General features: G+C 39.9%; 1 protein-coding gene across 1 annotated transcript; it reads left to right on the plus strand.

Annotated features, from left to right (window-relative positions):
* Positions 1 to 184: 184 nt before the first annotated feature.
* Positions 185 to 1,282, plus strand: LOC107466631 (uncharacterized). Its single transcript, XM_016085626.1, has 2 exons — positions 185 to 1,080; positions 1,177 to 1,282. The coding sequence occupies exons 1-2, from the start codon at positions 185 to 187 to the stop codon at positions 1,280 to 1,282; spliced, it is 1,002 nt and encodes a 333-aa protein (XP_015941112.1).
* The last annotated feature ends 16,294 nt before the right edge of the window (positions 1,283 to 17,576 follow it).

A 17,576-nucleotide genomic window follows, 5' to 3' on the forward strand; every position in this document is an offset into this window, starting at 1 on the left:
CGTTCACAGTGTAAACGAGATAGACGTGTATCTCGTTTACACTGTAAACGAGATACATGCAATGTTCATCTCGTTTACATTGTAAATGAGATACATGGAGTTGTGTCCCACCGAGTATAAAAGAATGTGTATCATATTTCTCACGAACTTTTCGTATCATATTTCTCACAAATACAAGGCATTAATGGCCAGTAATAGTTCGTACATAGTTGACCTTGTGTATCCCAATTGCCGTATGAGAAACGGCAACAACAGGGTGACATTTGAGTGCGAGGATCCGATATTGTTTCGCACTCAGCGTGTGAATACGTTGTCGGATTTGAAGAGTTTGATACTGAGCAAGATCGGTGGTGCAGAAGCGAGGAAAATCGGAAGGGTGGCGTATAGGTTGCTGGCCCCCATAGGTAACGGAGTCTTCCGGTTTCGACTATTCCGACTTCAAGGGGACGAGCATGTGCGAGTGATGTTTGACATCCATGGGAGGATCATGGTGGAGCAAGTAATGGAGCTGTCTGCAGAGGTGGGACACAGTGGCGGTGGTCATTCCGTACACTCGACCTATGTGCAGGACGACCGACCCCTCGCACCACCGCCCATTCATGTTGCCATTCCAGTGGATGAGGCAGAGGAGGGTGAGGAGGAGTTGGACAAGGATTACGTGGCGGACAGTGGTGAAAGCGACTTGTCCGATAGTGGGGATGAGAATGAGTGTGCTCCGAAGACACCTGTTCCGACTACGGCCCACTACGTCCTGCCTCCACCTCTTCCAATACCGGCGCTTTTGGCAGTTTCGTCTCACTATCACAGTCTTGACTTGGACGCCATGCATGAGAGGACTCCGTTTCTTGACACGGGTAAAGAGGATTACAACCTAGATGACAGTGTAGAGATCCGGGTCAGCCACAAGTTTAGAAGCCGAGAGGCAGTGCTTCAGGGTATGAAAAACTACAGTATTCGGAGAAGTGCGGAGCACCGAGTGGTCGAATGGGACCGGCTAAAGTACCATGTGCAGTGCTGTCAAGCTGATAATGGGTGTCAATGGAGCCTCCGTGTGGCCTTTCGACAGAACTTCGGATACTGGTAAGCTTAAGTTTATCTGTGCCTTTCATTACTTCTATACGATATACTAAGTAGGTGTACGACATTGCTAAAGCAATCCTGTGTTGTTATGTTTAGGGAGGTTCGGAGGGTGGGTGGAGTGCATAGTTGTCTAGCACCCACCATGTCTCAAGACCAATATCAGCTAGACAGCAGTCTGATATGCCAGGTCATTGATGCGTGAGCATCTTTCCTATCTTTTCCTAGTGAATTTGCATCTATTTTGTTGAGTTTAATAAAGAATTAATTATCTTTTAGCCAATATGGATGCTACTTTGAGTCTTTTGCAATTTTGTTTATTTTAGGTAGCATTCGGCTGGATTTGATGGAGTTTCTGTAGCACAAGAACAAAAGGAGATGGCAGCGATGAGCGACGCGTACGCGTGACTGACGCATGCGCGTGATTTGGAGCTTTCCATGGCGACGCGAGCGCGTGACTGACGCGTACGCGTGATTTGAAGATTTGCTCAGCGACGCGTACGCGTGACCGACGCGTCCGCGTGACTTGCGAAAAAGACCATCGACGCGTACGCGTGATATGCGCCACGTGCAGAAAATACAGAAAAAATGCTATGGGGGATTTCTGGGCTGTTTTGACCCAGTTTTCAGCCCAGAAAACACAGATTAAAAGTTACAGAATGGACAAAACATGTGGTCTCCACCCATCAACTAAAGAGCTGCTAATTATTCTGATTTAAATTCAAATCTTATTTTTAGGAAAACATTATTATTTTTAATTTTAGATAATTAGATTTTAAAATTATTAGGATTAGTTATAAAAAGGGATTCCATTAGTTAACTTGGAGCCAGCAGATTGGAACTCTGTACATTTTGATGAGAATCCTATTTTTCTCTGAACCATGAGCAACTAATCCTCCATTGTTAAGGTTAGGAGCTCTGTCTATTTGTATGGATTAATTTTATTGCTTTTTCTATTTTAATTCATGTATGGATTTATAATTTAAGAATTGTTTTCGCTCTTCATCTTATGAATTTGGGTGGAACGGAAGTATGACCCTCTTTTCTATTTGAGTTCTTGTAAAACTTGGAAAAGCTCTTTACATGAACAACAGCTTGAAAATAATTTCTCCTAAATTTTAATTATTTGGATTTAACAGGATACGTGACATATAATTTTCTTATTTTTGGGTAATTAGAATTTTTGTGGCATATAAACTGGAATTTGAACTTCACCTTCTAATGGGAATTAATTGACCAAGGAATTGGCAGTTAATGAATTTTAGAGGAGGCTAGAAAGGTCTAAACAATTAGGGTCTAGTCACATATAGTTTGCCATAAATTAAATCCTACATGATTAAAATAGTTAGTAAGAAAAGTTAATGCGGAAAAATAGATAACTCTGAAGTCTTAACTGTTTCTCCAATATTTTATTTTCAACTTATTTATTTGCGTACATGCCTTCTGATATTTTCAAATTTAAACCTTTTGAATATTTCAAAACCCTTTTCTGCTGCCTAACTACGTAAATCTTTTAACAATTGTTGCTTGATCCATCAATCCTCGTGGAATAGACCCTCACTCACCTGAGGTATTACTTGGTACGACCCGGTACACTTGCCGGTTAGTTTGTGGGTTATAAAATACCGCACCAAGTTTTTGGCGCCGTTGCCGGGGATTGATTGTGATTGACAACTACTCGTTGTTTGATTTCTTAGATTAGATAATTTTTATTTTATTAATATTAATTTTTTTATTTTGCTATTTATTTTTTTCTTTCTTTCATTTTTTTCGTTTTTGTTTCCCCTGTTTCCTTTTTTTTGAATTATTTTACTTCTTTTTAATTTTTTCTTTTCCTTTTCAAAAACTTTACGTCTTTTTTTTCTTTGTTTTTCTTTGCACTTTTTTTTCTTTCATTCCTGCCCCCCTCCCCTGTTCTTTCTTTTTTGTTCCTTTTTTTGTTTTTTTTAAATTAAATATTTTAATAGCACCAATTTAGTAATTTCTGAAATTAAGTTTGGTGTTTCTTAGTTCAGGTTATCTCACTGGGAATTCTCTGCACTCTGATGTAGAGAGTTCCATATTTTCTTGTTTTCTGTTTGTTTATGCGTAGGAGCAGAGACAAAGAACATCTCTTAGACTTTGATCCTGAACCTGAAAGAACTTTCAGGTGACGTTTACAACAGGCAAGACTTTACAAGGCTACAGAATCCACTATGGATCCTAACAATGCTGATAATGCCAATGTGGCAAATCTGAATGGAAATAAGCAACAAAGAAGAGTACTTGGCTCTTACTCTGCTCCTACTGCAGATCTGTATGGAAAAAGCATTGTGGTGCCCCCTATAGCTACGAACAACTTTGAGTTGTAGCCCCAACTAGTCACCCTGGTGCAACAAAACTGCCAGTATCATGGTCTTCCCCACGAAGATCCAAATCAGTTTATTTCTAGTTTTTTGCAGATTTGTGATACTGTGAAGACAAATAGAGTGAACCCAGAGGCATACAAACTCATGCTCTTTCCGTTTGCTTTGAGGGATGGAGCAAAGCTATGGCTAGATTCCCAACCCAAGGAGAGTTTGGATACTTAGAACAAGGTGGTTACTGAGTTTCTCACCAAATTTTTCCCACCAAAGAAGCTGACTAAGCTTAGGGTGGAGGTTCAGACCTTCAGACAGAAGGATGGTGAAACTATGTATAAAGCTTGGGAGAGATACAAGCTACTGACTAGGCAATGCCCTCCGGACATGTTCTCCAAATGGACTCAACTAGATATCTTTTATGAAGGCTTGGGTGAAATGTCCAATATGTGCTTAGACAATTCTGCAGGAGGTTCATTGCACAAGAAGAAGACACCGGAGGAGACTATTGAGCTTATTGAATTAGTTGTTAGCAACCAATATTTATACTCATCTAACAGAAATCCTGTGAACTCTGAGGCTCCTCGGAAGAAGGGTGTTATGGAAGTAGAAGCTCTTAATGCTATTCTTGCTCAAAATAAGCTTATGTCTTAGCAAATAAGTCTACTTACTCAACACATGGGTGGCATGCAAGTCTCAGCTATCAACACCCAAAATCCACCTTAGGAGGTCTCCTATGACATGACAGGAAATTTAGTGCAAAATGATAATTATGATTATGCTCAATCCTCTTCTGAATAGGTTAATTATATGGGAAGTGGTTCTAAAAATCCCAATAATGACCCCTATTCTCAGACATACAATCAAGGATGGAGAAATCACCTAAATTTTGGGTGGAGAGACCAACCTCAGAGACCTCAGAATTTTAACAATAATTCTCAGGGCGGCTTCCAACAGAACAATTACAATAACCGCTAATCTCAGTCTCAGCAGCAACAACAGCCTCAGCAGGCTAACTCTAAATCCAAGGAAGATTCTAATTGGGAGATGATGAGGAGTTTTATGCAGGAAACCAGAGCCTCCATTAGAAACTTGGAAGTGCAAATGGGCCAGCTGAGCAAGCAAATACCTGAGAGGTCTGCAAGCACATTTCCAGGTGATACAGTGGTGAACCCAAGAGAAGATTGCAAGGTTATTCAATTGAGAAGCGGTAAAATAGCTGGCTCTGAGACAAGGGCCAATGAAGAGCTAGTTGAAAAGAAAGCTCCAGAGGAGAAAAAAGGAAGAAGTGGAGCACACCCCTCCAAAGCGTGCAGACAACCCGTTTACTGACTCTCTGGACATGTATCCTACATTGCCAAAGGCTCCTGAATACAAGCCAAAAATGCCATATCCTCAGAGACTTCAGAAGGCTTCTAAAGAAAAGCAGTTTTCTAAATTTTTAGATGTCTTCAAGAAGCTACAGATCAACATTCCCTTTGCAGAGGCTCTTGAGCAAATGCCTCTCTATGCTAAATTTATGAAAGAACTGTTGACCCACAAGAGGAATTGGAAGGAACAAGAAATAGTGGTGTTAACCAAGGAATGCAGTGCCATTATTCAACACAACCTTCCTAAGAAGATGCCAGACCCAGGAAGCTTTGTAATTCCTTGCACCATTGGAGATATCACCACTCAGAGAGCTTTATGTGACCTTGGAGCTAGCATCAATCTAATGCCACTTTCAGTAATGAAAAGCCTTCAAATTGAGGAGGTAAAACCCACTCGTATTTCTCTTCAACTTGCTGATCTTTCTATTAAATTACCTGTGGGTGTTATTGAGGATTTACTTGTTAAAGTAGGACCATTCATCTTTCCTGTTGATTTTGTTATATTAGACATGGAAGAGGAGGTAAAATTCTCTATTATACTTGGTAGACCCTTTTTAGCTACATGTAGAGCTCTGATTGATGTACAAAACAGTGAATTGACCCTGAGGGTCAATGAAGAACAGGTGGTCCTTCATGTTTGTGAAGCTTTCAAGCACCCTAATGATTTTGAAGGGTGTATGAAAATAGATGTTATTGAACCACTTGTTCAAGAGGTACTGAAAGCTGAGGTGCTTGATGACATTCTGGATCCTATCTCTGAGTGTGAATTAGTTGAAGTTGATAATTCACCATCCCAGAAGGCTATGGTTCATATGCCTAAAGCAGAGGAGGAAGCCCCCAAGCTTGAGCTCAAATCCTTACCTCCTTCTCTGAAATATGTGTTCTTGGATGAGAATGACTCATATCTAGTGATTATTAGCTCTTCCCTGAAGCCTGAAGAGGAAGAAGCGTTTATTTCAGTTCTCAAAAGCCATAAAACAGCTCTTGGGTGGACCATTAATGACTTGAAGGGGATTAGTCCAACCAAGTGTATGAACAAGATCCTCCTTGAAGATGATGCTAAACCAGTTGAGCAACCACAAAGGAGACTCAATCTAACCATGAAAGAGGTGGTCCAAAAAGAGGTAATGAAACTATGGGAAGCAGGAATTATTTACCATATTTCTGACAGTCCTTGGGTAAGTCTTGTGCAGGTAGTTCCCAAGAAAGGAGGGATGACAGTGATCAAGAATGAAAAGAATGAGCTTATTCCCACAAGAACAGTCACAGGATGGAGAATGTGTATAGACTATAGGAGGCTCAACACTGCTACAAGGAAGGATCATTTCCCCTGCCTTTCATTGATCAGATGCTTGATACGTTAGCTGGTCATGCATTTTATTGCTTTCTAGATGGATACTCTAGATATAACCAAATTACAGTGGACCCTCAAGATCAAGAGAAGACAGCATTCACATGCCCCTTTGGAGTATTTGCCTACAGAAGAATGCCTTTTGGACTTTGTAATGCTCCAGCAACTTTTCAGAGGTGTATGCTTTCAATTTTTTCTAATATGGTTGAAAAGTTTATTGAGGTATTTACGGATAACTTTTCTATTTTTGGTAATTCTTTTGAATCATGCCTTAAGCATTTATCTCTCGTCTTGAAAGGGTATTAAGAATCAAATCTTATTTTAAATTGGAAAAAATGTCATTTTATGGTTACAGAAGGTATTATTCTTGGACACTGGATTTCAAGTAAGGGAATTGAGGTTGATAGAGTAACGGTGGAGGTAATTGAAAAATTACTACCACCAACTAATGTTAAGGCAGTCAGGAGTTTCTTGGGTCATGCAGAATTTTATAAAAGATTTATAAAGGATTTTTCTAAAATTGCTAAACCTCTAAGCAACCTGTTGGTTGCTGATGTTCCCTTTGTCTTTGATTCTGATTGTTTGTATGCTTTTGAAACTCTGAAAGCAAACCTTACCTCTGCTCCTATTATAGCTCTCCCTGACTGGGATCTACCATTTGAATTAATGTGTGATGCTAGTGACTTTGCTATAGGAGCTGTTTTAGGACAGAGGCATGGTAAGCTTGTACATGTCATTTACTATACCAGTTGTGTGTTAAATGATGCCCAAAAGAATTACACAACTACAGAAAAGGAATTATTAGCTGTTGTATATGCTGTTGATAAGTTTAGGTCCTATTTACTTGGTTCTAAGGTTATTATTTACACTAATCATGCTGCTTTGAAGTACCTTCTAACCAAATAGGATTCTAAACCAAGATTAATCAGATGGGTATTACTCCTTCAAGAGTTTGATATTGAGATAAAAGACAGGAAAGTGTCAGAGAATCAAGTAGCTGACCATCTTTCCAGAATTGAGCCTGAAGTAGGAGTACAACCACCCACAGCTGTGATTGAGACATTTCCGGATGAGCAATTATTCCTCATTCAGCAGGCTCCATGGTTTACAGACATTGCAAATTATAAGGCCATGAATTTTATCCCAAGGAAGTATAGTAGGCAACAAGTGAAGAAGCTATTGACTGATGCAAAGTACTACATTTGGGAGGAACTATACCTTTTTAAAAGGTGTTCAGATAGAATCATCCGGAAGTGTGTCCCAGATGAAGAAAAATAGCAGATTCTTTGGCACTGTCATGGTTCTGAGTATGGAGGCCACTTTGGTGGTGAAAGGACAGCTACAAAGGTCCTTCAGAGCGGGTTTTACTGGCTGACTCTCTTCAGGGACTCAAGAGCATTTGTAAAGCACTGTGACAGATGTGAAAAAGCCACAAATCTCCCTGCCAATCATGAAATGCCACAGCAGGGGATTCTTGAGGTTGAGTTGTTTGATGTGTGGGGTATTGATTTCATGGGACCTTTTCCACACTCACATTCAAACAACTATATTTTAGTGGCAGTTGACTATGTGTCCAAATGGGTGGAAGCTGTGACTTTACCCACCAATGATGCCAAAGTGGTAATGAGCTTTCTTCAGAGATATATCTTTAGCCGGTTTGGTGTCCCAAGGACACTCATTAGTGATGGAAGAAGCCATTTCTGCAACAAACAGATGAACTCTCTTCTGTAGAGATATAGAGTCTGTCATAAAGTGGCAACCCCCTATCACCCTCATACAAGTGGACAGGTTGAAATTTCCAATAGGAAACTCAAGAGGATTCTAGAGAAGACTGCCAGTGTTTCAAGAAAGGATTGGTCTAGGAAGCTTGATGATGCTCTCTGGGCATACCGGACAGCATACAAGACTCCCATTGGCATGTCCCCTTATCAGTTAGTCTATGGTAAAGCCTGTCACTTGCCAGTGGAGTTGGAGCATAAATCTGGGCAATCTGATATCTAAATCTTGACTCAGAAGCTACAGAAATCAAGCAAATACTTCAGTTGAATGAGCTTGATGAATTTAGATATTCAGCCTATGAGAATGCCAAGCTCTATAAGGAGAGAACCAAGCTACTGCATGACAAGAAGATTGCCATCAGAGTCTTTGAGCCAGGACAAAGAGTGCTTCTATATAATTCAAGGCTCAAATTCTTTCCCGGGAAGTTGAAATCCCGATGGTCAGGACCGTTTGTGGTTACCAGAGCTTCACCATATGGTCATGTGGAAATACAGGAAGAGAATTCTGACAGGAAATTTACAGTGAATGGCCAGAGGTTGAAGCACTATCTTGGAGGCGAGATTGATCGCCAGAGGTCCACTCATCTGCTGAACTAGCAGAACTGGCCGTTAAGCTAGTGACATTAAAGAAGCGCTTGTCGGGAGGCAACCCGATAATTTCGTATCCTTAGTTATTTTTCGTAGTAGTAGTTTTCTTACTTACTTGATTTTTATTGAGTTCTTACTAACTTTCTGATCATACAGCTATTTTAGAACAGGAACCGGAAAAAAAAGAGAGGGCACACGACGCGCAAGCGTCGCTAACGCGTACGCGTCAGATGGGTGTGCGTGAAAAATAAAAATGAACAGAGAGTTGCGTGGGAGTGGCGCCAGAATGAAGCCTTTCACACAAACAAGCTCGCGCGTACGCGTCATTGGTGATTTTGGCACACCTGTGACCTGGAAAAATGGCGTAAATATGTGTTTGGACAGAGAGTTATACTGGCTTGGGGTTGGAAGTGTGCTAGAAGCACAAAACTTGTTCACGCGTGCGCGTGCATGACGCGCACGCGTCGATTGAAAATCTGGGTTCCCAAGCCACGCGAATAGAGAGTTGTGCGTGCGCGCGGCTGGCTTCGCGCGAAATGCACAAAACCCAGGGCACTCGGATGTGTGCCTGATGCTTACGCGTCATTAAGAAAATTTTGCGCCTTACGCACGCGTACGCGTCGCTTGCGCCGCACAACTCCACTAGTTCGCCGCCCAGTTTTAATTTTCTTTCCCCCTCTCCCAATCCTAATTCTCTCTTGTTCTTTTATCCTTTTCTTTTTCTTTCATCATAATATTTTTCTCTTTCTATTTTCAGTTCTTCTTTGCTTGAGGACAAGCAAACCTTTAAGTTTGGTGTTGACGCTTCGCTTAAGGGTTTTCTGTTTATTCCTATGGCACCAAAAGGGAGGCGAATCTTCTTCACGGAGGAGCACAATCTGAAAAATAAAACGACCACTAGGATAACTAAGGTGGTTGAGTTCCTTTCATTCTATATTCCTCCCCTCTTTTTCTATGCTATGTTCCAGTTTTCTGCTATTTTGCTTTGTTTGTTGCATGATCCTTTATTAGTTAGAATCTCAGGACTAGTTTAGTTTTCTCTTTTGCTTTAATTCTAAAATGATGTCTCATGTATTACTCACTGAGCTTGAATTCAAATAAAAAAATACAGAAGTGATGTATTGCATGAGAAATTGAGTTAATTTTAAGAGTAGTCTTATTTACTTAAATGTTGTGGTATTAATTGTAATTCTGAATGCATGATATGAACAGTGCATATTTAAATTTGAATCAAAGAATGTCGATGTACAAGGAATAGGAATTTAAAGAATTATTATGATTTCCCTAAAATTAATGAAAGTTTAATCCTTGAAGTAAAAGAAACAGCAAAAGAAAAATAAAAGCAAGGTCCAAGACTCTGAGCATCAATGACTAGGGAGGTCAGACATGATTAAAAGCTCAAAGAATTGTTTCCCTAGTCACATGCTTGTGGTGTTCTTGTGTCAAGTAATCCTTGAAACAAAACATTTAGAGTCAAGATCAATTGCAGAATATGCCAAAGGCTTTGAGCACTACTGTCTGGGAGTAACTAAAAAAAATTTAAATATAATAAAAATAAATAAATAAATAAATAATAAAAATATTTAGAACTTAAAGAGAGTTTCCCAGTTAAGTGCTTGTGGTGTTTCTGTGTCAAGTAAAGCTTGAGACAAAACATTTAAAGTCACGGCTAGGCTCAAGGTGCAAAGCACCAGAAAAAATTGCTGTGTTCAAGGATTAAATTGAGTTACAAAAGATAAGAGAATTCATAATATTATCCAGATTCTAATTCCAGATGACCGTAACACTCTTCTAATTCAAAGGAGAGTGAGATGCCAAAACTATTCAGGATTGCAGTTGTAAACCCCACTATAAGAAGAGACATGAGTTTAATCAAACTCTCATTCTCATGCAAATTCACATCCAAAAATTATATTTGTTTTGGTTGCTTGAGGACAAGCAATAATTCAAGTTTGGTGTTGTGATGTGTGAGCATCTTTCCTATCTTTTCCTAGTGAATTTGCATCTAATTTGTTGAGTTTAATAAAGAATTAATTATCTTTTAGCCAATATGGATGCTACTTTGAGTCTTTTGCAATTTTGTTTATTTTAGGTAGCATTCGGATGGATTTGATGGAGTTTCTACAGCACTAGAATAAAAGGAGATGGCAACGAGGAGCGACGCGTACGCATGACTGACACGTGCGCGTGATTTGGAGCTTTCCATGGCGACGCAAGCGCGTGACTGATGCGTATGCATGATTTGAAGATTCTCTCAACGACGCGTATACGTGGCCGACGCGTCCGCATGACTTACGAAACAGACAATCGACGTGTACGCGTGACTGACGCATACGCGTGACATGCGCCACATGTAGAAAACACAGAAAAAATACTGGGGGCGATTTCTGGGCTGTTTTGACCCAGTTTTCAGCCCAGAAAACACAGATTAGAAGCTGCAAAATGGACAAAATATGTGGTCTCCACCCATCAACTAAAGACCTACTGATTATTCTGATTTAAATTCAAATCTTATTTTTTGGAAAAAATTATTATTTTTAATTTTAGATAATTAGATTTTAAATTTATTAGGATTAGTTATAAAAAAGGATTCTATTAGTTAACTTGGAGCCAGCAGATTGGAACTCTGTATATTTTGATAAGAATCCTATTTTTCTCTGAACCATGAGCAACTAATCCTCCATTGTTAAGGTTAGGAGCTCTGTCTATTTGTATGGATTAATTTTATTGCTTTTTCTATTTTAATTCATGTATGAATTTATAATTTAAGAATTGTTTTCGCTCTTCATCTTATGAATTTGGGTGGAACGGAAGTATGACCCTATTTTCTATTTGAGTTCTTATAAATCTTGGAAAAGCTCTTTACTTGAACAACAGCTTGAAAACAATTTCTCCTTAATTTTAATTATTTGGATTTAACAAGATACGTGACATATAATCCTCTTATTTTTGGGTAATTAGAATTTTTGTGGCATATAAACTGGAAGTTCAACTTCACCTTCTAATTGGAATTAATTGACCAAGAAATTGGCAGTTAATAAATTTTAGAGGAGGCTAGAAAGGTCTAAGGAATTAGGGTCTAGTCACATATAGTTTGTCATAAATTAAATCCTACATGATTAAAATAGTTAGTAAGAAAAGTTAATGCGGAAAAATAGATAACTCTGAAGCCTTAACTGTTTCTCCAATATTTTATTTTCAACTTATTTATTTGCGTGCATGCCTTCTGATATTTTTAAATTTAAACCTTTTGAATATCTCAAAACCCTTTTCTGCTGCCTAACTAAGTAAAGCTTTTAACAATTATTGCTTGATCCATCAATCCTCGTGGGATAGACCCTTACTCACCTGAGGTATTACTTGGTATGACCCGGTGCACTTGCCGGTTAGTTTGTGGGTTATAAAATACTGCACCAGTCATCTTGCCGTTGATTCAGTCCAACCCATCTGTAAGCATTCCGGTTTTGCAAGGTGCAGTCCAAGCAAGCTATCACTTCAAACCGTCCTACAGAAAGGTGTGGATGGCCAAGTAGAAGGCAATTGCACAAATCTATGGGATTAGAAAGAGTCGTACAATAAGGTTCCCAAGTTGCTTCAGGCACTGCAGAGCTATTTTCCTGGTACCATTTGTGACCTCCGCGTCAAACCATTCTATGATGGATACCTCCTGGTACGTGACTGCAGTATGTTTGACAAGGTGTTTTGGTCTTTCCTGTCATGTGTAGAAGCCTTCAAGGATTGCAAACCCTTTGTCTCTGTAGATAGTACACATCTGTATGGCAGGTATGGTGGTGTGTTGCTTATTACGGTGGCGCAAGATGGGAATAGCAACATCCTGCTTATTGCCTTTGCCATCGTGGAGTCTGAAAGCATTGAGTCATGGTCCTTCTTCTTAACTAATCTGAGACACCACGTCACCCCACAAGATGGCCTACTGGTTATCTCTGACAAATCTCAGGCTATCAAGGCCGCGCTTAGCTCCGATGACAGTGGTTGGCATCCTCCAAGAGCCTACCATGCTTACTGCATAAGACACATGGCTGCGAACTTCATGACTCGGTTCAACTCAGTAGAGGGCAAGATGTACCTCATTAACGTTGCTTATAATCCAAGCAAGGCCGATTATGAGTGGTACATGGATGCATTGGGAGGAGTGTCACCTACCATGGTTGACTGGTCTGGTCACTTCAGGAATGAGATTTGGCTACAACATTGCGATAGTGGGTGTCGGTTTGGTCACACGACAAATCTATCCGAGTGCATCAATGCAGTGTTGAAGGGCACCCAGTACTTGTCGATATCTGCCATTGTGCGCATCACGTACGAGAGCTTACAGAAGTTGTTCGTCACAAAGGATAGAGAGGCGCAGTCACAGCTCGCTGCTGGATGCCGATTCTCATAAAGACTATTGGCCGCTATTGAGAAGAACATAGAAGGGATACCGAAGATGCGTGTCACTCACTGCAACAAGTGGGCATTGGTGTTTGTTGTGGAGGAGCTTGAGCCGTTTGAGGGATGAGGGGCGGTTCCTTCCGTGTTCGGCTATCGAAGGACACGTGTGACTGCGGCTTATTCCAGTCCCTCCATTATCCATGCCGTCACGCACTAGCTGGGTGTGCTGCTGCTAGCATTGAGTGAGCCCCGTATGTTCATTTTGTGTACAAACAGGAAGCTGTTTTTAAGGTGTATGAGATGGAGTTTCCCCCTATCCCAGACGAGTCGATGTGGGCGACGTGGCATGGAACTAAGATGTGTCCTAACCAAACAATGCGTTGGAAGGCAACTGGAAGGCCCGTGTCCACCAGATTCCGGAATGACATGGATGAGACCGAGCGACATGAGAAGTGGTGTGGCCTGTGTAGGCAATACGGTCGTACTAGAAAGGGATGTCCTAATCAGCCCACGAGTAATGTGTAGGTCGTACTAGGCTTGTATGTTTATCGAAGTTGGCATGTGTTGGTCTTTTTTTTATGTAGTGTGTTATCTAATGTTGTAGTAACAATGGACGTGAAAGATTGTAACTTCTAATGAAAGGTTTAACGACAAGCTTGTCACTTTATGATATGTTAGTTTTTTTCCTTGAAAGGAACAGTAACATAAACATAAATGCTCATAAGAAAGAACATGAATATAAATAACAATATACACAAACAAAGTACCACTAAAGTGCAATCCAAGTAAAATCCAAATGTACATACCATACACCTAAATAATTAAAAATACATACATAAGCTAAACCCAACTATAGTACAGACAATACTGCAATCACTATCTCTGATGTGGATCCGGGTAGTGATGCCTGTGCCCTGTGCCACATGGGGGAGGCTGAGCCTCTCGCCACGGTCGAGCTGGTCAAGGATTTAGCAGGTAGCGAGTACTGGTAGACTCCTCTATCTGGTGAACACCACTGAGAAAATCTCTGGTAAATCTAACTCATCAGCAGCGGAGTGTAACTGGCGATGTTCGTTACGCCCCGCTGTGCCGCCAAACAGAGTGAGAGTGATCTCATCTTACCCCACGGGAGATGAAACGTGTACGTCTCCGGACGCCATCGCTCCACGAGTGTCGAAATCAGAGAATTGTCAAATGTGAAGTCCCTAAGCGACACCGTGTTGCCGAATCCGGCCTCAGCCAGATAAGGGACGATGGCGTCTGGTGGAGAAAGGGTATGGCTGACTCGCCAGGGCAGTAGAAGGCGAGGCTTCTGCGGAATGAAAAATAAATTTAACCTATAAATAGATAATAATACATTTTTCTACTCTGCTTAAGAACAAAGTACTACTACTACTTAGGAACATACTACCATGTGTCTACTCTATAGTTGTCTCTAAATTACTTATGTCGGTAAGCAAATCATAATTAAGTCATACAAATCTTACACAAGAAAATATTGTTCTACATTCATCATACAGTCCAACCCCTAAAGCATCTTACTCAATGCTTGTCACTACGAGACTACCCTAACAATGTTCACATACTTAGATTAACCAAACATAATGCAACTAACCTCAAAGTCGGCCGCCCCAGCGTAATACGACATCTCATTTAGTCTGTTGATGTCTCCGTCGTTGCCCGCCTGGCGTGCCATCACCGTATCGGACTCAAATATGGTAGGAAATGATTAAAAGAGGGGAGAAAGAGTTTGACTAGGTCAAAGTGGGGTCCAGGAACAGGCTGTAAACAAATTATACTTATAGGCGCCGTTCAGTCTAATCTCGTTTACAGTGTAAACCTGTAAACGAGATAAGGTCTATCTCATTTACACTGCTGATGTGTCATATCTCATTTACATTGTAAACGAGATACACGCAATGTGTAAACCCAGAAATTTCAGAAAATCTTATTAAGAGTTAATTTTGATTTATTTATTCATTAAGTACCTTAAACTCAGAAATTATTTTATTAAAGATAAATTAAAATAAATTTTGATTAATTAAGTTTAAAGTAATTTAAGGTTTTATTTGATTTTATGATTATCGAATTATTTTCTATATTTGAATAATAAAATTTATCAAATATAAAATAATAAGAATTTTATATGGTTTGCTTTAAGTAATTAAGATTTTGGAATTTAATACTGATAATTTTTTAAATAAAGAAAATTAATTATATTACCTTATAATTTTAATTAGAGTCTTTGATTTCAAATCAATTAGTATTTTGATACAATAAATGATATTTTAATAATTTTCCTAACCTAGCTGCCATACCCTTTTCCCCAAAATAACCCAACACCCACAGTCAAAACCCAACAGCCACAACTTCAGAAAAAAAAAAAAGAAGAAAGAAGAAAGAAAGAAAGGGAGGGAGAAGAGAGAACGGGGAAAGCAGAGGGAAGGAAGGAAGAAGAAGGAGGTGGCACAGTGGGTGTTACTGCCACCATCACCATCGTTGTTGGCAGAGGAGAGAGGAGACCCGAGAGAGGAGATCGCGCAGTTGCCGCCGCCATTCAGCTCGCCGCCGTCCCGTGCCGTTGTGCAACTGACCGAGGAGGCCGAGGGTCACTACCTTGGAAGCTTCCGTCGTCACTGTGCAAGCCGCCGCCATCGCCCTTATCGCGGGCTGCTGCTGCTGCGCGTGATTGTTGCTGCCTCTGGGTCCATCATCGTCAAGCAGAGTCGCCGCTTCTGGGTCTATCACCGCTGCTATTTTCTCCACCATTGCCGTTCGTGGAGCTCGCCATCGCCGGAGTCACGAGTTGAGGTGGGGGAGGAGGCCATCTTTCTTGTGTTGTTACAATCACCGTGCTGCTACTGCTACGCTTCGTTTCCTTGTTTTCCTTAGTTACTGTAAGTTATTTTTATTTATGAACCTCCACTGCTACTGTCCTGCTATTCGTTGACTGAGAACCTTAAGCGTTAATGTTTTAGGATTAAGCCGCTGCAGCTGTGGGCTGTGATGGTTGATGCTCCTTAAGAATTATTACTGCTGGGGTGACTAGAATTGCTACCGCCAGTTCTGATGTTGCTACCGTTGCTGCTGATTTGCCCCAATCCAAGGTCAGTGTCACTGCCCTAGGTCTAGCCTTTCTCCTGACTCTGTTTCACTTTTATACTCTAAACTGCCTTGGTCTCGTTTATCAATTTGTTATGATTTTAATTCCATTTTATTTTCGGTGTTGCCTTGAATTTTTAGAGTTGTTTCTGCGTTTGATTCCATCAAATTCGATGTTGTTGCGAGTGTAATCAGAGTTGGTGCCATCATCCCGGTTCTGTTGGAATCGCCACTGCTATTGTGAGTTTAGGCTAAGCGAGACTGTTGTGTTAAAAACTATGCGATTGCGACACGAGGTAGGGATTTTTCTTAAAATTTATTTTACTTTACAGAGTTGTTATAAATAGATATTAATGTGAGAAACATATGTCTGTGATTATGATTGTCTTATAAATGTGGTTGTTTGCTGGACTGAAAGACTGATTGCTTGATTGCTTGAGTAGTTTGCGACTGCTGAACAGAAATTAGTTTGAAAGGTTATTTAGTTTATTATTATGAAAAATGGCTTTCTTGGTTTTGAAGCTATTTTTGATAATGTAAATGGATTGGCTTTGGAAATGACTTGGAATATGAAACTAAATTAATTTTGGAAATGGTTTAATATTGAGTTAGTCTGACTTTAAAAATGATTTAGTATTTGAGCTAGTTTGATTTTAAAAAGAGATTTATTATTGGCACTGATTCTCTTTGAAAGCAATTTGATAATGGAACTAGTTGAATTTTGGAAAATGAATGAGATTTGGAAATGGTTGAGAAAAAGGTTTGAGAAATGTTTGGATGGGACCCGAAAAGGGCGGCAGAATTCAAGTTTTAGAGGAGATGCTGTCGAAATTTTATAAAATTAAAAGTTTCATTGGAAGTAGTTATTTTAAAAGGTTTTAAGTATTATATGATTTAAAATTACCTCATTTATCAAAGGAAGAGTTATGTTTTGGATTAGGAATTGTTAGTGAATGGAATGGAAAGAAGGATTATTAAGAATTTTCTTTGAAATATGGTTTTTGAATGAATTTAGAAATGAGATTTGGATTGATGAATGATGATGATGTTGAGATATGGATTGAGAATATTGAAATATGATCTTTGAATTATTCATTTGGCTTATGAATTTGAATTATCTGAGATACGAGGTTCCCTGGATAAAGTACCATGGCTTGCCACCACGTGTACCAAGTTAAAAACTCGATACTCTGTTGACCCTACGATGTAAGTGTGACTGGACACTATATAAATTCCCGGGAATGTTACCCCCATTGAGCAATATTGATTATTTGAGAAAAAGCTATGCATAGACTCTTAGGGATGCACGTCGGGGGACAGTCTAAGGACAATTCAAACTTGTTAGGTTGGCTGGATAACCAACATATGAGCCTCATCACCCATAGGACAGGCATGCATCATATGCATATGTATGCTTTGTTTGGGTTTGAACTTGTTTTGGTTTGCCTAATTGCTAAACTGTTCTTAACTGCTACTTGAACTATTTGCTGTAACTGCTACCTACTTGTGCTTTCCTTGTCTGTCTTGCTTGTGTTTGTTCTGGCGTGCTACATTTGAGATTGAACTTGGATGCTGAATT

This window comes from Arachis duranensis, chromosome 9 (genome assembly GCF_000817695.3).
Source record: "Arachis duranensis cultivar V14167 chromosome 9, aradu.V14167.gnm2.J7QH, whole genome shotgun sequence".
Classification (NCBI taxonomy): Eukaryota; Viridiplantae; Streptophyta; class Magnoliopsida; order Fabales; family Fabaceae; genus Arachis; species Arachis duranensis.